The sequence below is a fragment of the Dendronephthya gigantea genome, unplaced genomic scaffold (genome assembly GCF_004324835.1).
Source record: "Dendronephthya gigantea isolate DGI-Jeju-01 unplaced genomic scaffold, DenGig_1.0 000072F, whole genome shotgun sequence".
Classification (NCBI taxonomy): Eukaryota; Metazoa; Cnidaria; class Anthozoa; order Malacalcyonacea; family Nephtheidae; genus Dendronephthya; species Dendronephthya gigantea.
Genome location: NW_021163082.1, coordinates 333,039 through 356,189, shown reverse-complemented (window position 1 = coordinate 356,189; position 23,151 = coordinate 333,039). Strand labels below are relative to the sequence as shown.

Sequence of the window (23,151 nt, the reverse complement as noted above, 5' to 3'; positions counted from 1 at the left end):
CAAAATTACCAGTGGATTAAAACCCACTTACGTTGTTACCATCCCGAATCTCGCTACTTATCAACTCTCCTGACGAAAGCCCTCAGGTCGAAACGTCGAAAATTGTTTTGTCTATTTTAGGCAGTTGTTATAACACTTTGGATGCTAATTTATTCGAAACGCTTCCACGCTGCTCCCTGGTTATACTGGGAAGTGGAAAGTACTGTGTTTTACTTCAAGAAATGTTCTGGCGCATCGCGGGCATGTCTGCAATTTCTATAGATTTTTCAGATAACTTACTCGTCCAAATTACCGGCAATAAATGAAAATTAAACATGACCGAAATGTTTTTTTTTCTAAAAATCCTTAAAGTGAATCTTAAAGTGAAATGAGCGACCAGTGTTTTGTAATAACCCTGTTTATTATTTGCGACTTGATAGCAGAATATTGCCATATGTAGAACCGGAATTTATCAAACGTACTAAAAAATTCCTAACCACAAAAATAGAAGTAATCAGATTATTAGAAAATTATTTTTTATCCACGCGTCAACCTCATTCACGCAGCCCTTTGCTGCAAATAATTACGTAGATAAAGGTAGTCATATGACCACCCATGTTGAAATGTAATGGAGAGTGATTAGGCAGGATTAAGATACTCCTAAGTCATTGGTTGTTGCATTTGCGCAATTTTGCTTTTGCTTAACTCAACTTTTAAATTCTTCTTCACTGAGTTATCTGCAGTGATTTAGATCAAAATTGCTGGTTGAAGTTAAGAGGCGCGATAACACAGATTAATAGTAAAGTTTGAGTCATGGGGTTAATAATGGTAATTGCACAGAGTGGAATGCAATTTGGTTTGAAATCAAACGCATGATTACAATCAAAAGTTTGATTTCACATCAAAATTGCACGACACGAAGTGCAATTTCCACTTTATTATATTCATTTTGAAATCATACAAAAAATTAAACAATATTGCCAGAAAGAACCGTAAACGGGTGTAAAATTTGAGTAATTTTCATTTAATTTTATCAAGAAATTTTGGAGAGCATTTAAAAATTCAAAAGAATAAAATTTTGTACCATTTTACCCTGTTATTTGATTGGATAGTTACACTGAAATACTAAATCAGATTGGTTATTGTGGTGCAGAGCTTCAATCTTATTGGCTTATAAATGATGTGATTAATGCTCAAAAATAGTGTGATTTGGGAATTAATCACACTATTTTTAACCAATCAGATTGCAAGAAACACCATTGATTTCAAAATGACTATAATAAATTTGGGTATTTAGTGCGCCGTATATCGTTCCAAAACCATCGTCTGCTGTATTTTCTAACTCCCATTGTCACAATCGTAGATGCGACTCTCAGGTTACAAGGACCATCATGGTTAAATGGCACTGATCGTGTGGATATATTTCGTTGGGGAATGTGGGAAATATATTGCGATGATAATTGGGACATAAATGATGCCCGCATTGCGTGTCGTCAACTTGGTTATCGGAATGTTCTCAGGACTCTTCGAGGACGAGAAATTCCTTCTGGTATAGGAAAGATTATGTTCGACATTGATGCTTGTATTGGATATCATCAAAGTCAATATCCAGAATTTTGTCGTCTCTTCTCGAGGAGATGGGGCGGACATGACTGTAGTCACTTGGAAGATGTTGGAATGGCATGCACTTCAGAAGGTTGGTTTGATTTCCATCATGTTTTAATTTTAACCACTGTATAACGGACTGTCTTACACAGCATTAAATTCCAACAACCCATGCAAGGTCAAGGTTATCATGAAATTGTAAAGATTATAATGTTAATCACAACTTGGCACAAATTTCAGGTCTGACAAAAAAAACTAAAAAATTATTTTATTTTGAAAAATATTAAAATCTCTTCATGACATATTGCAAGGCAATTTGCTCTGTGTGAAAAAAGACTTGTTTGAATCTTCAATCACTATAGTTATCCAGACCAGACACACCAAATGTTGGAAAATAGATGATTTTTGCGAAAACGATAACAAACTAGGTTTCAACGCTAGAACGACGGAATTGGTTTTATTTAGTTCTCAATATTTTCCCTCGAAGCTGTAAAATAATATAAAACTTCTACGATCTGTCTAAAATAAACAGTCGCTTTTTTACTTATAGATTGAGCAGAATACAACACTTTTAGGTTCACGTTTGGGCCGATTGTCTTTAAGTCAAGCATTTACATTATCGCGTTCTTTATATATAATAAAAAATATACATGATCGATGACGGAGCTCACATCTCAAGAAAATATAAATCCTGATTTTCTATGCTCTACCAACTTAAGCTCTAAAATTATGTATTTCAACTTATTAATTTTATTACCTTTGTTCTGCATGATTGGTATAAATAATATTTAATGTTTTTATTTTATTTAGAACAATACTAATCTATAGTTAATTCTTGTTCGTTAATTACTTAGTCAGCAGTGGCGGCATTAGTTGTTTTATGCCCAGTTCGTTTTACTTGTTACAAAATCCTACCCCTTAAAAACAATCTTATGCGGAAAAGGTCGAATCTATGTTGTATTTTACTTTACTGGTAATCAAACCTCTGTAATTGTTTCAAACATTTGGTCGAATTTTGTTTCGAAGAATCTCCGATTTTTAATAATGTGATATTACAACTCAGAGGAATGGGGTTGAGAGGTATGATAAACATCCAAATGAGATCCCTCTTTTTAGTCTTCTAAGTTTTTATTATTGTTTATAGATGTCGATTATTGCTCCTTGAAATTGGACAACTGTGGGAAAAATTTTCAATGTATTACAACAAAAAATGGCTTAACATGCATATGTAGTCAAGGTTTTACCGAGAACGGCCTTTCTTGTACCGGTAAGTGGCATAACTTTAACGTAGCACTGAATGAATAATTTCTATAGAAGTTGCATGCATTAAAGGCGGTGTTACACTATGCAACTTTCCTAGGAACTTTAATACAATTCTACTCCTGGGACATCTAAAGTTGTCGACATGTACACTCTTTACAAATTAACATTCCTCAAAAATCAATTATAATTACATTGCAAGTTGGAAGCAAAATGGCGTAGTGTTACAGAACCTTGAAGGCAGGTTATAGTCGGGAATGATGAATCCCTATTATCCCTTAAAGTATCCTGTCCTGTCGGAATATTTATTACCATTTCAGTTCACAATATTTCTAAGTGGACAAGAGATAGAGTTTGTGTTCAAAGAAATTTAAAGACTTCGAAATTTGGGCAACTCCTACATCATTGCACGAGTCCCCCAATGTTATGAGCAGAACCAATGCGTGGAGGCCGCTGTAACCTTCCAATTTGTAACTGTAACTGTATTTTATGCCATTTCGGTAATTTCAATATAATATTTTGCCCTAGACATCAATGAATGTGTAACAGTAAACAACTGTCACTGGGATGCTTTTTGCACGAACACTTATGGGTCTTATCGATGCACATGTAATGGTGGATTTACTGGAAACGGAACCTTCTGCCAAGGTATTTGCATGTGCGATTATTCTTCATACAAAATTATCATTTTTCTTTGTCTTACAATGCATCCAAGAGGGACTTGAAGGAATACGGGTTTTCCGTAGATATTTTTGTTTAGATGTCGATGAATGGAAATATTTTTGTTTAGACGTCGATGAATGTACTAAATCAACACACAATTGTCCCTCAGAGACAAACTGCACCAATACTAATGGATCCTATCAATGCTGTAGAACAGAAAATTCTGGAAATACTTCTATTTGCAGAGGTAACTTTAAATTATTGATTTATTGAAAAAAAGTTTTGCTTGCATCTTGCTGAAGGGCCTGGTAAACTTCAAACTTACCAGTACCCAGGTATGTTTTTTTTTCTAAATTACCCGCAATAAATCTAAACTAAACATTGGCGAGCTGCGTTTTTTTCAACGTTTTAAAGTAAATTGTAAAAAAGTCTAAATTTTCGTTTTACTATCAACATTAGGTGAAATGAGTGTCCGGAGTTTTCTAACAGCCCTGCAGCATGTTTATATAAGCCAAACTGGAGGCAGAATTTGGCCAATTGACGAACCATTGAATTATCGAACGTATTAAAGAGTATCCAAAAAATGTAAATAATCAGACAAAGCAAAAAATTAATTTTATCCACATGGCAACCGAAAAAAGAATTCGCGCGTCCATTTTTAAAGCCTCCAGATAAAGTTAGTCATTATGACCAGCCATGTCTATACTATTATACAACAAGTACGTTTTTTGAAGATGTAGAAATGCCCTGGGGCCGGTTGTATCAAGCCCGTTTAGCTTAAACGGTGGATAAGTCAAAATTAAATAGCAATTTTTACATATCTCTTGAATGAGTCAACTTCAATATTATGCACTGAGTATGAAGTTTTATAAACATTCTCTTTTCTTAATTTAAAGTTAAAAACATCTAGTTTGCTTTTTAAATAAAACGATAGACTTGCTTTCTGTCCCTGTCCTAGGGGCCGGTTGTATCAAGCCCGTTTAGCTTAAACGGTGGATAAGTCAAAATTAAATAACACTCTTACATCTCTCTTGAATGAGTCAACTTGAATATTATGCACTGAATATGTAGTTTTAAACAGTATCTTTGTATTAAGGTTAAAAACATTTAGTTCCCTTGTTGAATAAAACGATAGACTTGCTTTCTATTTTGAACTTAACCACCGTTTAAGCTAAACGGGCTTGATACAACCGGCCCCAGGAGAATAAAAAGCCAGGATTAACATACTGCCAAAGTGGTTAGTTGTTCTATTTACGCTTTTCCAGTTTTTCGAAGCCCAGTTCTATACTCTCCTTCGCAGAGGCGTGTAGTGAGATACTGAGTAAGAAACGCGAAGAATGAGAACATGAAATGAAGTTAATGGCATAATTAAGTTTCGTTCATAGGGTTGAGTATCGTATTGTCCTTGCGGTGTGTATTGTTCCAATTCATGCTTTTCTCTATTTTCTAACTTTTATTCTCACCATCTTAGATAATTCAATCAGGTTACAAGGCCCATCCCGGTTACAAGGCATTGGTCGTGTTGAAATATTCTATTCAGGAAAATGGGGAACAATTTGTGGTAATAATTGGGACATAAATGATGCCCGCGTTGCCTGTCGTCAACTTGGTTATCTGAATGCCCGTAGAGCTCTACGAAGATGGCAAGTTCCTTCTGGTTCAGGACAGATTTGGTTGGACGAAGTTGGTTGTACTGGAAATGAACAAAATTTAGAAAGTTGTCCTCTCCACAATGGGGGATGGGGAAGTCGTAATTGTAGTCATGTTGAAGATGCTGGAGTGGATTGTACTTCACAAGGTAAAGGTTGAAGGTAAACATTTTTTAAAAACTGGGACACATGAATTAATCAGACTGTCAGTGGAATTTCAAATTCATGCTTGCAATTTCAATCGAGCAGTGAAATTGGTAATGTTTTTATTATAGTCTTTCGAAGATTAACTATGCCTACCCGTTTAAAAACCTTGAATTAATCAGGGCATTTTCATAAAATTTATGGCAGATTTTGCGATGGTTGGTTTAATGTAATTAGATCTTACCCCCAAGAAACTTTTTGACCCCAACTACCTCCCCCCACTCATTACAAACTGGAGCCGCTACTGCTTGCCGGTTTACAGGATCTTACTCCCCCCCCCCATTTCTGCATGAGAACGGTCCTATGGAACGATCTTTTTAAATGAAACATTAAGTGAAATGTAATATTTTTAATGCAGTTTTTCTGCTCTAACTCTATTTCCGTGAGTCGGTTTGTCGGTCAGTCCGTGGTTTAACTGTTCATTTACATAGAATGTTCATGTTAATAGAACCAACCTATGACTTTCTTATCATATGCAGGTGTATAAAAGAATTTTCCAGAAACACGCAATTTTTCAGAACAGAGCAAAATAATGCTGATGTGCAGTCCGGCGTTGATAAATATTCTAAAGTTTTTCTGAAAAACCAAAACATTGTGCCATACACGAACCAAGCGTCAAAAAGTTAAAACATGCTGCAGGAATTTAATTTCATACATAAATACCCTTATTTATAATTTTTTATAAATACCCAAAAATTTTATAAAATAAAAAGAGTTTAATAAAATTAAATGTTTTCTTAAACATAAAATAGTCCATAGTCGCATACCTCGTAGTCTATGCTCTTCGTTTACCAAGACAAAGATAAACACGTGCTCAGTGAAATACTTATGCAATACTTTATCGGAATTTTTTAGCTTGTTACGATGAAATAATTAAGTCGCGCCAATGATGATAAAATCATAATCGTGATTAACAAATCAATTCCCTCTACGCGGTCGGTTGATTTGGTAATCGTTCGGGTGATTTTGCCATAATTAGCACTCCTATTCATTCTATTACCATTTTAAATTTTTCCGTAGACATCGATGAATGTTCAACAGTAAACTGTCATTCCGATGCTTTTTGCACGACCACTCACGGATCTTATCGATGCAAATGTAAGGATGGATTTACTGGAAATGGGACCTTCTGCCAAGGTAGTTTCTTGACTACTCTTCATAGCAAATTTAATCTTCTTTCTTCCTACACTGGGTTCCCGACAAACGTCGAGGAATAACAGCTTTGCCGTAGCCAAAAATATTTTTGTTTAGACGAAGATGAATGTTCACATTCAAAATACAACTGTCCTTTAAAGACAAACTGCACCAATACTAAAGGATCCTATTTATGCTGTGAAACACAAAGTTCTGGAATTGGTTCTATTTGCAAAGGTGACCATAGGTTTTGTTTGTTCGTTTATGGTTTGTAATATGTCGCATTTGGTTCCCCTCGAATGCAAATAAAACAATATATAATGAATTAATCAACCTCATTTAGTGTCATTATCGTTTCATTATTCCAATTGTTTGAATTACATGTCTAAAATGCGAAATATAAACTAGGTCTAAACCTCTACGCCGTATTTACCACGCCTGTATTTCAAAAACTTGCAGCGTTATGCGAATAAAATTGTCTCCAAACATAAAATCTTTCAAGATATTACACGTCGATCATTAAATTCAAAGCTGCTTCTCCACGATACTAAGATTATTCTAAGAGAGTTAGCGTTTGCATTAGGTAAAACAAGTTGTCAGTCATTGTGCTTCTCATGCTGTAATTATTTCTCAACACTGAATAAAAATTATGTGCTTTGTGTATTGTTCTAAAAGACATGGCTTGCAGTATTTTAAAACTCTGGTTGCTATAATTTCAGATGCCACTCTCAGGCTACAAGGACCGAATAGGTTGCGTGGTATTGGTCGTGTGGAGATACTATATTCAGGAAAATGGGGAACAATTTGTCATAATAATTGGGACATAAATGATGCCCGCGTTGCATGTCGTCAACTTGGTTATCGCAATGCTCGTAGAGCTCTTCGAGGATGGCAGGTTCCTTCTGGTTCGGGACAGATTTGGTTGGACAACGTTCGCTGTACTGGAAATGAACAAAATTTGGAAAGTTGCCCTCGCCTCAATTGGGGACGGACAAATTATTACTGTAGATATTATAAAGACGCTGGAGTGGAATGTACTTCACAAGGTAAAAGAGATTGTCGCTTAGGTTTGCAGTTTAAATCGCTGAACTGAATTGAAACTTTTATTTAATCGCGGTAGACTAATCAGGATTTACAACATTAAAGTAAAATACAAGAAAAAAGTACACACATAAAATACTGCTGATATGGTTACACACGCCGTTACTACACGAGAACGGCCTTATGGCACAATCTTTTCAAATAAACTTTCAGTAAAATATAAGCAATTTTTAGTGTTGTTTTTAAACTCTATTTCAGTCAGTGGGTCTGTCTGTGTTACTTTAGATTTTATAACATTTGATCAGTCTTATCATGTGCGGGGCAGATAGCATCATTCACAATAATGTATTAATCTGTAATTTATTTTTAAATTACTGATAATGAAACCTTTGTTATCGTTTGCAAAATTTGGTGGATTTTTTTAATCGTCTCTTTTGATAGTTTACTTTGACACTGCAGCTCAGACGAATGGGGTTAAGTGGTACGATAAACATACAAAGTGAGATAACCTCTTTTTCATTATTTTTTATAGATGTGGATTATTGCTCCTTGGGATTGCACGATTGTAGGGGTAGCTCTCAATGTATCAACACTGACAGTGGTTTCACATGCAGATGTAATCAAGGTTTTACGGGCGCCTCTTGCTCTGGTGAGTAATAATATATCTTCAATGAAAGACTGCATAATTACATTTTGTTTAAAATGGCACAAATCAATAGTGACCTAGCTCACGATTCATAAAAGAACAACGTTGATATGAAGCCAAACTTTTCGTTTTCCACAAAGTTTCAAAGCAGGGAATAAAATAGGTGACTTCTGGCCTTTGCAGTGCGCAATATTTCACATTATTAAACCATTGACCATATTATTATCTCCAAGCCAGTGCGGAGCACCATGCATGCGAGGGACTAATCCGCTCGGAGATTAGGAATTACACCCGGGTATTGATACATAACATAGCGCAGTCAAAAATTGTCAAAATTCTATGTCATGGACGAAGGATGGCTTTGACAGTTATGCGCATACGCAAAATTTAAAAAAGTGCAAACCGTTAATCAGCAACTTTTTGATTGACTGAGTCAGAAGTTTGAATTTCAATATTAACGTCCGCAATTTAACTGCAAATTCGTTAATTTTTTAATAAAACTGTTTATAAGAATTACACGAAATAAATGGGAAAAATTAATAACAACAGATTCAATGAAAATCTTCAAGAAACATTTATCAAAAACAAAAGGGTTACTCATCACGATTAAAAAGGGAAAAGGAACGATTTATACTCGATAAAGCTTTAAAATGTTTTGACCGGTACGTGTGTAAATTTAGTATAGTTTTTTTATACAATTATGTGTTTGCTGTATGAAGAAGTATGCAGTTTATTTATATTTAAATGAGCTTAATACGTCGTTTTCCAATGTCATATTGCAATGGGCAATGAGCGGTTTTTACACCATCTTCATAATTTCAAAAAGGGTTTTTTGAAACGGAAATTTATATTCTAATGTAAACTGTCGCATCAAAATGAACGGAAACTTATACATTCAACGGCATATATATTATATTTGAAAAATATTGAAGGTTCTGTACTTAAAGTTTTTGTACTTCGATGTTTTTCTGAAACCTCAAATATTGAAATTTTAACGCCCGGGGCCAGTTGTTCAAAGCTAGGTTAGCGCTATAACCCTGAGTTAAATTCTAAATACGACCAACAAAATACGACTTTTTATTGCGTAAAACAGACCTGGCTTTTTACCAACCGAACCTACCCTGCATCATCAGCATTGCTATAATACTAAACATCTTGTGTTGTTACCATAATCACGGAAAACCTGGGACATTGTTTTTTTAATTTTATAGCATTTAACGTTCTGGGCCCTAACTTATTGCTTATAAAGATTATTAATTTCCAGTATACATCCCTAGATATCAATGAATGCTTGTCGCCTGACAGCTGTCATCCAAACGCTACTTGCGTCAATAATTACGGATCTTACCAATGCGCATGCAATGGTGGATATACTGGGAATGGAACCATTTGCCAAGGTTTGAAGTTAGCCTCACAATTATACACCCTCAGATCATAGCGTTTATAGCCTACCTAAACTCAACCTAGGTTAATATCTAACATGAACATAAATTCAAACCTCTGTATCTCGTATGTAATTATAGACATCAATGAATGCTCTCAGTCTACTGCCAGGTGTCCTTCAGTCTCCGAATATTGCTCCAACATTCCAGGATCTTTTCTATGCTGTATTGGCGAACCTGGTGGAAACGAATCGACTTGCAAAGGTAAATAAAACGTTTCGATAATATTTAGATATTTCGGTCAAAATGTGATAAAAAAATTCCAGGACGACGGGGGGTGAAACTAACCACGGTGATCATATTCGGCAAATTTTCTCCCAGTGCAGAGGGATCCAGTGGTCTTCGCATTTCGTTTTAAGCATTGCTCTCAATTTCATGTAAGTTTACTGCTGGCAATATATAGGAGCCCGCAGGAGTGGGGGAGACTAACTAATTTGGACCAGCTGGAGCTTGATAGTTTGGGGTGGTAGGTGAAAAGTCATATAATTATTCTGTTTTGCCCGATAAAAATGTATATACGTACAAAAAGTATCTGACGAGTATATGCACATGGACCCCTACGAATTAGCAATGTTTACAAGACGTGAGGTCGTTTTGTATTGAATATACAATTTCACAATTTGTGAAATGAGTTTGTAATCAATAAAGACAGGTATTTTTCGGACACAACTACTAGTGTTTGTAACTGATTTGCATATGGGACATGCGCAGGGCATGCATGTGACCTAATTCACGAAATTTTCGTAATGAGGGCAAGAAATTATTTTATAAATTCGAAAATAGGAAAAAGAAATACTTTTGTGTCTCATCACGTCGATTTTATTAAGAAAATAATTCCCAAAGTGAGAAACATATTTCTTCAACAAAGAGAATATTTGCTTAAAAATTAATACATAAATGTGTGCTGTGTAATGTCTTCGCTCTCAGTGTGGTCTTACACTCTTCTAAATATGAATACGTTTCTATTATAAATTTATCATTACTGAACCATCAGAACCGTCTATAAAGTTAGAAGGACCATTAATTATTTCAAACAACACTGGCCGTGTTGAAATATTCCACGATGGGCAATGGGGAAGAATCTGTAGCGATAATTGGGATATACGTGATGCTCAAGTGGCATGTCGTCAACTTGGTTTTCCTGGTGCTATTCGAGCATTGTCCCTTGATGAAGTACCCCGTGGCTACGGAAAAACATGGTTAGACCAGCTTGATTGTACTGGTCGTGAGACTAATTTATCTAGTTGTCCTGGTATTGACTGGGGATATCATAACTGCTACAATTATCATGAAGATGCAGGGGTAGAATGTGCTGTAAGAGGTAAGTATAATAATTATAACAATCAGTAAAATATATTACTTATTATATATGGCTATATAGCGCTCGTAATATACATTGTAATAAGTCTGGTCGCTGGCCTTTGAATTCAATGTTGATACAGGGGCACTGGAACCCGGGGGCGAGCGGGGGCTGCCCTGTGCCCTTTCCTACAACGTAATAGTATCATACATGATACATATCATACATTAATGGTGCCAACTCTTCGCATTAGAACGAACCGGTAATATTATTCTACTGAAATATGTGTTCTCGCGTGGATTTGCAGTTTCGCAAGTACTTGTAAATTTAAGTTTCCTATTCTTGTGGTCATCAAAGTAAAATTAATGTGCCCTTTTCTAAAATTCTGCCCCGCCGCCCTGCACTGCCTCCGGCGCCTTGTTAATATAGCTCTTAATATTTGAAATACATTGCTTTCAAAATTTTACATTGCTTTCAATCTTGTTTTTAGGTGTTGATTATTGTTCCACCGGATTACACAGCTGTGATAGAAATGCTCAATGTATTACAGCTATTGGAGGTGGCTTCTCGTGCAAATGTAATCAAGGTTATACGGACACCGTCTATTTTTGCGCTGGTTGGTAATGTATACAGCTATAAAATAATCATTCTTTCTTCATGGTTGGAAAATAGGTTTATAAAACGCATAAAATCAGAATGCTAAAATACTTCACGAATTGAACATTTCTACAAGAGTGAGTAACACTGCACAAAAAAAGCCAAAATCGTTCACGTTTACAGAGCTTATTCAAAGAAATTCCCTGTCCTGAATTCCCTGCTTACTGGTAATTGGCAGTTTTATGAATTTTAACCTAGACATCAATGAATGTTCATCTGCAAACATCTGTGATTCAAACGCTCTTTGCATCAACACCGCAGGATCCTACCAATGCACATGTAAAACTGGATTTATTGGAAATGGAACAGTTTGCGAAGGTATTTCGATGTTTCAGATAAGATGATCCTTTTTAATACTATACAGTAATCCGTATGCAGTTATCGCCACTTTGAATAGTTTATTTTTGGTCCACGATGAAGTAGAAAAATTTACAGCAATAATTTATAATAATTTGTGTAATGCTTTTTAGATTATGATGAGTGCTCTCATACCGCGCACCGCTGTCGTGCAAACACAACTTGCAGAAACATTGCTGGCTCGTATGAATGTTGTTTAAGACAATCTGATGGAAGTAATGTGACTTGCCAAGGTAAATACCTTCTTCGCCATTATTTTATACTCCGTTCTATACATAATTATGCGAAAACCTGTGCCTGTGGCCCTAAGAACCAAAATTATTTTATCGGAACGGGAATAATAATATTGACATTTTCATGCACTATTATTCGCGTACTACGCAAGAAAAAAGACTCGTTCGAATGCAGTTTCCATATTTTAGTTCATTTTGCATACGGTCTGAGAGAGCAAGGACGGCTGAGACGGCAAGCAGGCCGGGGCAGCTGCACGCTGTGTCTTTTACCAGCAGGGGCTATTTATTTTAATCATCGCATTTCATCTATAGCTTAAGTAGAAGTATCGCCAACGAGCATCAAGACAGGGGTTATTCTAAGGAAATTTTACAATTCCAGTAAACTACAAAATGCTACGTCTGTCAGTATATTAAATATGTCCTTACTGTCTGCTCAGTGTTCACTCACTTCACTGTTCTCACTTACTGTTGTGACAAACGATATGACAAATGACATAAGACAAAAGATGCAAAATATTCATACCAAACAAGCATACAAAATACAATGAAATGAAATGGAATGACTGTATCAGTGTAATCGGCAATTCGTAAATGTATGGTCACAAATTTCACTAAGAAGGTTGAAGACCGCTCAAAAACTATGTTGTAGTTTTCTCTACAACGGTAGTATTTGTCAATTCCAATAATTTTCATTTCCAACTCTACAAATATTTTCACAACTCCAAGAAGTGGCAGCAAATCCAGCTTAGAATAACCCCTGCATCAAGAACAACACAATCGTCTATAGTGAAAATTTATCTTCGAAACGACGACGAAAACAAATTCAACAGACAATGTTTAGCAAACAATTCTTTTTATGCGCCGCTACAAAATTGCTTTTCACGAAAACCTGCCCCTATTTGCGTTGGCGTCGATTCCGGCGTCCCTATGAAAAAGAAAAGCCGGTCCGCCATGAGAAATGATTAGGCTATAATTTCCAGTTCTCGTTTGCGTATAACAAAAATGAGACGTGGTTTGCGTGATGTAAATGCCAATATTTTCAGAAATGACTGTCAGATTAAAAGGACCGTTAAGATTCAATGGTTCTGGCCGTGTGGAACTGCGTCGTAACGGAGAATGGGGAACAATCTGTGGTTTTCGTTGGAATATAAATAATGCTCGAGTAGTTTGTCGTCAACTTGGTTATCGGAATGCTCTCAGAGTTCTTCCAGGATCGCAAGTTCCTGATGGTTCCGGACGGATTTGGTCAGACGAAGTTCGTTGCGTTGGAAACGAAAAAAATCTGGAAGGTTGTCCACGTCGCTATCCGGGATGGTATAGCCGTTACTGCAATCATTTTCACGATGTTGGGGTGCAATGTTCTTACGAAGGTAAAAAATAATTAAACGGTGAAAGGGTGGTAGAATTATATTATTTCTAACTAGGGTTAAGCATAACAGATACCTGGACAAGATTACTCGGCTTATATTACAGAGTTTTTAAAAAATATTTTAAAACTCTGTTTCAAAGTCGGTAGATCAAAAAAGATTCAGTTTTCCATTGGCCCAACGTTACCGCGACTTATGTTTTATCGCAAGCAATTTCCAAACAGTGAAATAACGAGTTTTAGATTCTATTTAAGAATATGAAGTTTATTGCACCCAAATTAAACTTCGAATTCAGAACTAGTTATGTCGCAGTACTCAACTTTTCCTTCTACTTTTCCATCTCTTTAAGGAATTCGATTTATTTATATTTAATGTTTATAGATGTTGATTATTGCTCATTGGGACTGCACAACTGTAATTCTCGTGCTCAATGCATTAACGAAACTAATGGTTTTTCATGCAGATGTAATCCAGGCTATACAGGCAACGGTGTTTCTTGCAATGGTTAGTGACAACTATCTTTAGATTTCAATTTAACCACACAGGGAATACAATTCATATTATACGACAAATTGCCCAATTAAAAAAAAATTTTTCGAGAGTTTTCGCGGTATCGCAATCCATTCCTTTCCCCTATTTCCGCACTAGGCGTGTGACATTAAATTTATCACACTGTGCTATTAAATAATAATAATATCTCGCGCGTCGTCTCGCGAGGACTGCCTGCAGCCACTGAAAAGAATACACTGAATAGTGTTGATTTTTGGCCACCTGACATTTTTAACCTTCTCAGGGTTATTCCAGATGGCCATTACCTATTAAATATTTCAATAAGTTATACTTTATAAAACAAAATGTAAAAAAAGGGTTAAAAAAAAATAAAAAAAAAATTGTTTGGAAACAATAAATTAGTGATTCTGACAAGAGATTTGAGAAAACACGAAAAGTTTAAGTAATGGTAAAATATTAATATTAATTTCCTTTCATATTGTTTTAATGACAGAACAGAAATTCTGGATGATTTTACAATGGAATGTTCATATTTTTTCTTCTTTCAAAAAATATATACTTATATTTATCCTAGATTTTAATGAATGTTTATTTCCAAACTACTGTGATTCAAACGCTCTTTGCACCAACTCTCCTGGATCTTACCAATGCACATGTAAAAGTGGATTTATTCTTAATGATAAAAATGGAACTGTTTGCCAAGGTACCTGTTTACTAGCTTCGTTATCAAATAATAGAATTAAACATTTTATGTTGTACAAGTGTGAAAAAACTGATTTGATTTTTATTACCTCGTTTAGACAAAAGGTAAATGTTTTTTTATTAGTAAACAAGATTGTAGATTAACATTCGATGGAAAGTACAATTTTGGAGTAATTTTGGTATTTCAAAATTTGCGAAATTGCATACCCTGTATTATTTTGTTTACACTATCTATGCATGGAAGACAAAGTTTCTCAATTTTTTACAATTGTAGTTACACGGTACAAATAATTGATCCTTTTGTGGTTGGGACTGAAAAAGGTTCTTACCGTTGGGCTGACACACTAGTCTGCATGTAGTTACAAGTTACAGTTACTGTCCCAAAAACGTTTTTGAGACCGAGGGAAATATTTTCTTCGGAAGGGAATTATTTTCAAAATAACTTCTTCCCGAGCACAGTAGTGCATGAAGATTAATAATCAAAACGCTTAGGATATTCGTAAATGTAAACTTCTCTATTCATGTTGCTAGATATTCTTATCCTTATATAATTATACACTTCTTTCCACCCTAATTTCAAACGCTTTACAATTGAATTTTGAAATGCAAAGAAGTGTAATAAACCATTTAATGATAAAAATAATAAACACCCCTTTTAGATGTCGATGAGTGCTCTGATGGAATTTATAACTGCCCTCCAAATGCAAGTTGTACTAATACAGATGGAACTTTTCTTTGTTGTGAAGGTTCGGTTTGTAAAGGTATGGATAAAATTTAATATACAGGGAGTGGTAAAAAATAACCCCCTTCCCCCAAAAAATTGACCGACCTTCAATTGTTACCAATTTTATGAGAAGGAGGTACTGACAAATCAGGTCCGTGTGTCTTTATTCGATCGGTTTAAAATTTCTTTAATAAAATTTGTGATTTTGAGCAATAGGATGGGGGAGATATTACACGATTTGTTTTCTAGACTTAAACCCAAGATTGGTGCTTTTTAGTAGAGATTCGCTGAAAAAATAATTTTGCTGCTTATCATAAAACAGTTTAAATTATCGTAGTCAAGGCGTATTTCCTTTGGGATTACACCTTGCCTTAGTAGTGTATTTATAAAATCACATTACATAAATTTCTTATTTCCTTCGTAAATATTTTGTTTTCCGATTTATTAGAGCCACGGATCAGGTTACAAGGTCCGTTAATTTTAAATGGCACTGGTCGTGTGGAAGTATTGCATGCTGGACAATGGGGAACAATCTGTGATAATGATTGGGGTATAAGAGATGCTCGAGTGGCATGTCGCCAACTTGGTTATCCGGGTGCTCTTCGGGCTCTTAGCCTTCGGGCTCTTCGCAATTTCAAAGACCAATTTGCACCTGGTTCCCAAAAAGTATGGCTAGACTGGGTTGAATGCGTCGGGAATGAGCAAGAACTGTCCAGGTGTTCTTCTACAGGGTGGGGACGACATGAATGCTATTATAAAGATGCTGGAGTAGTGTGTTCCTTTGAAGGTGCTTTCGTTATTCTTTATACCCTGGTCACGCCATTTTGCAACTAATTGACGTTAATTTTTCTATTGTTACAATTATAGCAAAGATGACAAACAAATTTTACATTATTGTTTATAGATGTCGATTATTGCTCCTTGCGATTGCACGACTGTTGGGGAAACTCTCGATGTATTGCCGACCCTGACAATGGTTTTACATGCAGATGTGAACCAGGTTTTACCGGGAACGGCGTTTTTTGTCGTGGTAAGTGACAAACAAGGTGTATATAAAAAATCGAAACCATTATAATCTTCCCAGTGACTGTGCTATATAGCCAGTAGCATTTCTTCAATCCTATAGATGATGTACATGATATTTGCAAACTTTTTACCATGACAATTTTCCAAGTGTTGGGGAAACTATTAGCCTGTTTAATTTCGCATTTTTTCGATTTTATTGTATAAAACTAGAAATGCATGCATGTAGTAGCCCCTCGCCAATTTAATCAAAACAAACAATTTCCTGAGCTAGTGAAATCTAAGCTTATATTATGGCATGACTTAAATGAGTCGATAACTGATTTACTATTATTTGGAATCAAATGTATACTCAAATATGTAGTCATAAAACTGAATTTAAGTTGGCTCCCTAGAATATTAAGAATATTGAACACTTGGGATTTAGATTTAGAATTTTAGCAGGAGATTTCTTGCTAAAGGAAAAGAAATTTCCCAGATACATTAACCAATATTTTAATAGCAAGAATTGTCCATAAGTATGACGTCATTGCCATTGTCATTGTAACAATGGCGACTCAATATGGCTGACACTTAACATTTTCACGCATTTCACTCGAAAACAAGTTCGGTTACCCCCATTTTTTATTTTATAAAAACTTTTATTACAATAAAATGGAGGCAATATTATTTAAAATAAAAAAAGCATGATTTTACGTCATCAAGATTTTTTGGCTCTACAGAATTTTTTAAACTTGCTGAAATCTCCTATTTTCTTCAGAAAACGTTTCATAAAATAAAAAAATAGGGGTAACGGAACTTATTTTCGAGTTAAATGTTTGAGTAGGTAAAATGACGTCCATATTGATTCCCCATTGTGAATGCTATTTCTGACTGTGACCGCAATTTCTGACTGTTAGAATGTTGGTTAATATAATCTGGAAAATTCCATTTCCTAAAAGCAAGAAATCTCCTGCCAAAATTTAAATCAATATCATTAGTTTCCATTATTATCATTAGTTTAGTATTCCTAAAATTATAGGGAGCCACCTTAACATAACGTTTTTTCTGCTTTTTCAAGCTGGAAATTTATCATTCTACACCTTAGTTACGACTTATGGTTGTGTACCATAACCAAAAAAAATAAAATTGCAAACACACTCCCCTATTTATGATTGGAAGTGTTATATACTTTTTTCATGCATAGTTCCAAACGTCAACCATAAGGCTATGATATACTAAATATAACTCTGTTCACTTATCGTTCTCTTCTGCTACGTCACTGATCTGAATTCTCGCTACCTCTGCTGCATTTCGTCTAAGTCTAAATAAAGACTGACGTTTCTGGATTGCAATTCGTCACTCTTCTTTCTCTGTTGCAGCTGAGCTTCAGCAGGTAAAGAAGCTGAATCGGTCGTTAAAAGTTTTTCCTGCTCGCACAAGGCTAGAAGATCTTCCACAATACCCAATTTCCATTGATTTCTGTCTTTCTCGTCTCCCTTCATAAATACAACTTCACCTTCCTTGATAATTCCTGCCGATCTCTTGTATTTAAGATAATGTCTTTCATGCAAACCGCGTAAATATCCAGTGCCAACGGACTTTTCGATTTTCGTTAAAACCCATCGATTGGTTGCTGGGGCGTCAATCTTCAATATGGCGACGCGGATTGTGTCCTCATTCTTATTCCACATAGAAGACCACAGTTAACATTGTTCACCTGCTTCATTTGATGTTTTGCAAAGGTTTCCTCCGCGAATTCTGTGTCAGATTGGTTGCATTCTAATGTAGCTTTGTTCGAATGCCACTTGTGCAACTGGAAGGTACCGTCCTCAAATATTTCAGTAGCTACGGATTTCAGTAACTTGGCGCCCTCGGTTGGTTTCCGCGCCTGAGATCATATCGTCAACAGAGAGTCATCTGTATATCAATTTCAAGGACTGCCTCTGGGTTCATGTCACGCCACACTTCCTACTTGTTGTTTGATCACCCCACCTAATAGGAACGGAGATGGTGCTATTCTGAATAATGCTCTGGTAAATCTAAAAGTTTCCATTTCGTTCGAATTTAAATCTTTCAATCAATGTAATCTTAAGGCATCGCTGTCCTCTTCCACAGATTCGGACCTGTAAGAAGGCTTGCTTGAGGTCTGCAGTGGGGCTGTCTACAGTGTAAAACCTTTCTCTTACGAGCACGTTCCAAAGATGGTTCCGAAGGGGGGCAGGATTTAGGCATTCGTTGAGCGACGGAGCGATGGGAGCGTTGTCTATAGCTGTTACCCGCATCGAAGCATCATATACAATTCGAACCTTCGTACTTTCTTCCATCTCCTTGAAGGCAGCTTTGTGTGGAATATAGCATTCTTGCCCGATTACTGTGTTTGGGGCAGGCTCGATTATACCTTGGTCAAGCTGGTCCGTCATGATTGAATCATCATCCTTGAAATTCCCTGCTTTTTCGAGTTTGCGTTCTAAAGTGCTTAGTCTACGCAAACTAGCTTCTTTCCCATATGGCAGAGGTGGATTGTCACCTTTCCATGGCTTGTACCATCCCTTGACATGTTTGGTACCATCCCTTCTCGTTTCTTTGCAATTGTTCCTTGAATTCTTTTTGAACGCATCATTTTGGTCGCAGGGAGATGAATCCGCAAGACCCAGAATATCTAACTTGCAAAGTTCCTCGTAGTCAACTTGTGCTGTTTGTGTGAGCAACATTGCTGAAACATCAAACTCTTGACCTGGTGAGGTGATGGTCCAACCCAACTTCGTGAAAGTTCCGACTAAATCCCATTCTTCCCCAATACGCGTCGGTTCTGCAGTGCTTACTTTAGTGCATTCATTTATTCCCGAGGTTAAATGGACATGTAAGTCGGCCCTCTTATCTTTGTCATCCATGACTACTCCATCTAGATTAAGATATATTTCCAAGAGGTTCTGGTAACCAGGGTTCTTTAAACTCATAAGCTGAGGTTTCTCCACCTTGATAACTTGGTGACGTTGATATACGTTGTAAAGGATTTACTAAGCGAGTTGACATTGATGTTGTAAATGTTCATCCTCTTTGTTGTAGTGCTTATAACATCATTTCGATCTGTCGCATTCATGAGATAGTGCGTTTGATTCCACCTTCTCGAGTAAGCTGGTGGTAGTACCTTCACTAAATGAGACCATTCAGTCAAATATAATAAACTGAATGAAACATCTGTTAAAAATAGTCTTAAAAATAAAAAAATAATACATGGTTGCGCAGAAATATGGAGTTTTGTTTCCAGTGCTACGGCTCATAAAAGAAATTCCATACTTTCAAGCATCTATGTATTGTTTTTTTTATGATAACAAAACTATTTTTTACAGATTTTCACCCCATCCGGGCCTAGCACATGTTGTTTAGTCGCTTTTCATAATGGGGGATTCGCGAATAAAGCACTGCAATATATATTATTATTTTATTTTTAAATTTATCCCTAGATATCAATGAATGTCTATCATTTAACTGTTCTTCGGAAGGTTTTTGCACCAATACCCCCGGATCCTATCGATGTACATGCAATAATGGATACACAGGAAATGGAATTGTTTGTGACGGTCAGCACTTGTTTTGAATTTTAAGGCAACTTATAAAAATGTAAATCCTTAGAAAAAAACTGAAACATTAAAAATAGGCGACTGTTTCATAAAATCGAAATTCTTTCATTCAGATATCGATGAATGTTATGGAAATATTAATATCTGTCCTCCAAGTTCAAACTGCCAAAACACCGTTGGATCTTTCCAATGCTGTTCTAATCAAAGTGGGATTTGCCGACCAGGTATGTAAGTTATAATAAAGAAAAAATAAAAATTTTATTATAAGTTTCAAATTTAATATTTTGAACATTGTTTGAACATTTCTACTCAATTCAGCTAGACCTACAACCATGCACTTGCCACATCAGTATTTCCAAAATAAAAAAAAAAGTTTACCCTATAGTAGCCTCCGCGATTACGAAAATCCTCAAAATAATCAGCTACTAGAACTTTGGAAACATCTAATATTGATCAAGAATAAGACCCTAAAACTTAATAAGGAATACTCCAGTACGTTTGGCGTGTTTCAAAAATTTTCTAAGCCTTTAATATTTGTTTTATCCTATACTATATACATACAAAACTTTATTTATCGCGCTAGCCTCAACAGCCAATAGTTGGCTGACTTCCATGAAGGCGTGGATTTCAAAGCTGAACTATTTACAATGAATAAGAATAAAAGGTACGGGAAAGAAGACAGAACACGATTATGATCAAGTTTCAAGCCAATCTTTGTTTTAAAATAGATTTTAAGGAAATCATGGATTCAGCAATTTTTGCCTCTCATGGAATATTCTTCCAATCTAGGCTGCATTATAATTGAATCACCTCTTACCAAATTCTTTTTTCGGCATGGTTGGTGAAGATTAGTTTCACTTTGTCTAAGATTGTACATAATATCTCTCTCATAGTTCAGATGAACTTTTTTAATGTTCGTTGCGGTGTGGCCATTTAAAACTTATAGACAAAAATAGATTTTAGGTAAATCCTCCTTGCTTCAAGAGGTTGCCAATTTAAACTTGGAAGTAATTTAGAAAACCGATGGTTGTTTTCGTTTTTTCCATTGAGAGCTGGTGAGCCTCACTGAATTACATAGCCTCGCTTAACTTCTTTACCATAACACGCTAGGGAAAGTTATCAGGTTACAAGGACCATTTAGTTCAAATGGTACTGGTCGTGTGGAAGTATTTCATAATGGACAATGGGGAACGGTTTGTGATATCATGTGGGGTATACGTGAAGCTCGTGTTGCATGTCGTCAACTTGGTTACATCAATGCTCTCAGAGCTCTTCACGGTGGCCAAGTTTTACGTGGGACTGGACGGATATGGTTAGACAATGTTAACTGCGCTGGATTTGAGGAAAGTCTGCCCAGTTGTTTTCATTACGGATGGGGGAACCATTTCTGCAGCCATGGTAAAGAAGCTGGAGTTATATGTTTATTAAGAGGTAAATAACACCTGGTGTAACTTACTCTCACAAACGAAGACGTCTGGAAAAGATATCTATGCCTATCATGCTCCTATGTTTTTTGAAAATGTACATATTCCACGAAAAGAATATTAGACGACATTTCGGGTTTTGCTGTAACAACGAATGCATAAATGTGGCTTGATATATTTCAATTTCTAAAAACTGATCGTTTGAAACATGGTTTATGTTGGATAACTTCTTAATTTAAATCATAAAGATATATAAAAGGTGGTTTCTAAACTGTAGTAAAGTGTTTAAATGTAGTAGACTAAAATAGTTTTTTATTATATATTTTTTGATTCTATGTTTTTATACAGGTGTTGATTACTGCTCTCCAGGATTGAATAATTGTCACAAACACGCTCGTTGTAATAGATTGAAAACTGCTGACAGGTTTTCATGCTCATGTAAGCCAGGCTTTCGCGGAAACGGGATTGATTGCTTTGGTGAGTGATCTGTACACGTCATCGTCTAGTATCATCATGTCCTATTAAAGGTCTTCTATAACTATAACTGAGGAGCAAAAGCCCGTCCCCGCTAGGCCCTTCTTCAGCCCTCGGGCAATTCTATTATTGAACAACCTCTTGGTTTCATGCGTCAATAGCCATTATTATCCCTAGATATCAATGAATGTCCATCCATTACCTGTGGTTCAAATTCTCGATGCGTAAATTCTTTTGGATCTTTTCATTGCACATGCAATAGTGGATACACTAGAAATGGGGCTGTTTGCCAAGGTATTAACTCACAAAGATAAAATACGATTGGAGAGGTCCTAAAATACGATTGGAGAGGTCCAAAGACTTTTCTGAAAATTAATATTAATGTGCTTTAGTAGAGAAAACACACCACGAACTCCATGGGTGGTATATAATTTGTGTTCATTCAAATCAATCTGATAACTAAATCATCGGCCATATACGACGAAAGCCAGTGCATGGCATACGTATAATTGTTTCATAATATAGACAGTTACAATTAATACCATTTTATAAATGAAATAAATGCCCTTTTGTTGTTGGTACTCACAGTATATAAGCTAAGATACGGTTGGCATTTTGGCTAATAATGCAGATACGAATAGATCATAATTATTATACAGTGAGCAGCTATATTATAATTAAAACGTTTTTACTATTTTCTTTAGATATAGATGAATGTTCCCTTTCAACTCACAACTGTCTTCCCTACTTGAACTGCACCAACACTGATGGATCTTATCTCTGTACTTGTGACGATCAACAATCTGGAAATGGCCAAAACTGCAAAGGTAAATTAAACATATTTAAACTGATAGTATTTAATACTCGAAATAATTATTTCAAAACTATCCTCATGTCTTCACCACAGTCTACAGCATGTTAGAAGCGGATGTTTGCTCGTAGGTTGCATTATCCACTTTTTGCATTTCTGTTCGATCTTCTAAAGGTAAAAATGAGTGAGAATAATGCTCCAGTGATCTTTGTTTTATGGATTTTAAACCAGAAAGTTTAAATCTTCCGGAGTCTGTTGTTACAAAAATATTTACCTAAAGCCGAAATTTCCGATCCATGTTTTGAATTTATTTTAACACAAATTCAATCTCTTATCCATTTAAAAATATAGTGAGCTGAAATGGTGATAAATATTCCGATACT

The 23,151-nt window shown here is 35.7% G+C and overlaps 1 protein-coding gene across 1 annotated transcript in view; it reads left to right on the top strand.

Annotated features, from left to right (window-relative positions):
• LOC114531482 (fibrillin-2-like) overlaps nucleotides 1-23,151 on the top strand; it is a 40,785-nt gene that overhangs the window by 14,411 nt on the left and 3,223 nt on the right. Inside the window, exons 14-40 of the mRNA XM_028553087.1 lie at nucleotides 1,343-1,675; nucleotides 2,729-2,851; nucleotides 3,373-3,492; nucleotides 3,635-3,754; nucleotides 4,979-5,305; nucleotides 6,381-6,497; nucleotides 6,612-6,731; nucleotides 7,214-7,540; nucleotides 8,068-8,184; nucleotides 9,459-9,578; nucleotides 9,705-9,827; nucleotides 10,618-10,944; nucleotides 11,414-11,539; nucleotides 11,779-11,898; nucleotides 12,051-12,170; nucleotides 13,214-13,540; nucleotides 13,919-14,041; nucleotides 14,622-14,750; nucleotides 15,409-15,510; nucleotides 15,922-16,260; nucleotides 16,378-16,503; nucleotides 19,943-20,059; nucleotides 20,173-20,283; nucleotides 21,170-21,490; nucleotides 21,832-21,960; nucleotides 22,135-22,251; nucleotides 22,662-22,784. Coding sequence (XP_028408888.1) covers nucleotides 1,343-1,675; nucleotides 2,729-2,851; nucleotides 3,373-3,492; nucleotides 3,635-3,754; nucleotides 4,979-5,305; nucleotides 6,381-6,497; nucleotides 6,612-6,731; nucleotides 7,214-7,540; nucleotides 8,068-8,184; nucleotides 9,459-9,578; nucleotides 9,705-9,827; nucleotides 10,618-10,944; nucleotides 11,414-11,539; nucleotides 11,779-11,898; nucleotides 12,051-12,170; nucleotides 13,214-13,540; nucleotides 13,919-14,041; nucleotides 14,622-14,750; nucleotides 15,409-15,510; nucleotides 15,922-16,260; nucleotides 16,378-16,503; nucleotides 19,943-20,059; nucleotides 20,173-20,283; nucleotides 21,170-21,490; nucleotides 21,832-21,960; nucleotides 22,135-22,251; nucleotides 22,662-22,784 — 4,704 coding nt within the window. The remainder of the gene's footprint in view (nucleotides 1-1,342; nucleotides 1,676-2,728; nucleotides 2,852-3,372; nucleotides 3,493-3,634; nucleotides 3,755-4,978; nucleotides 5,306-6,380; nucleotides 6,498-6,611; nucleotides 6,732-7,213; nucleotides 7,541-8,067; nucleotides 8,185-9,458; nucleotides 9,579-9,704; nucleotides 9,828-10,617; nucleotides 10,945-11,413; nucleotides 11,540-11,778; nucleotides 11,899-12,050; nucleotides 12,171-13,213; nucleotides 13,541-13,918; nucleotides 14,042-14,621; nucleotides 14,751-15,408; nucleotides 15,511-15,921; nucleotides 16,261-16,377; nucleotides 16,504-19,942; nucleotides 20,060-20,172; nucleotides 20,284-21,169; nucleotides 21,491-21,831; nucleotides 21,961-22,134; nucleotides 22,252-22,661; nucleotides 22,785-23,151) is intronic.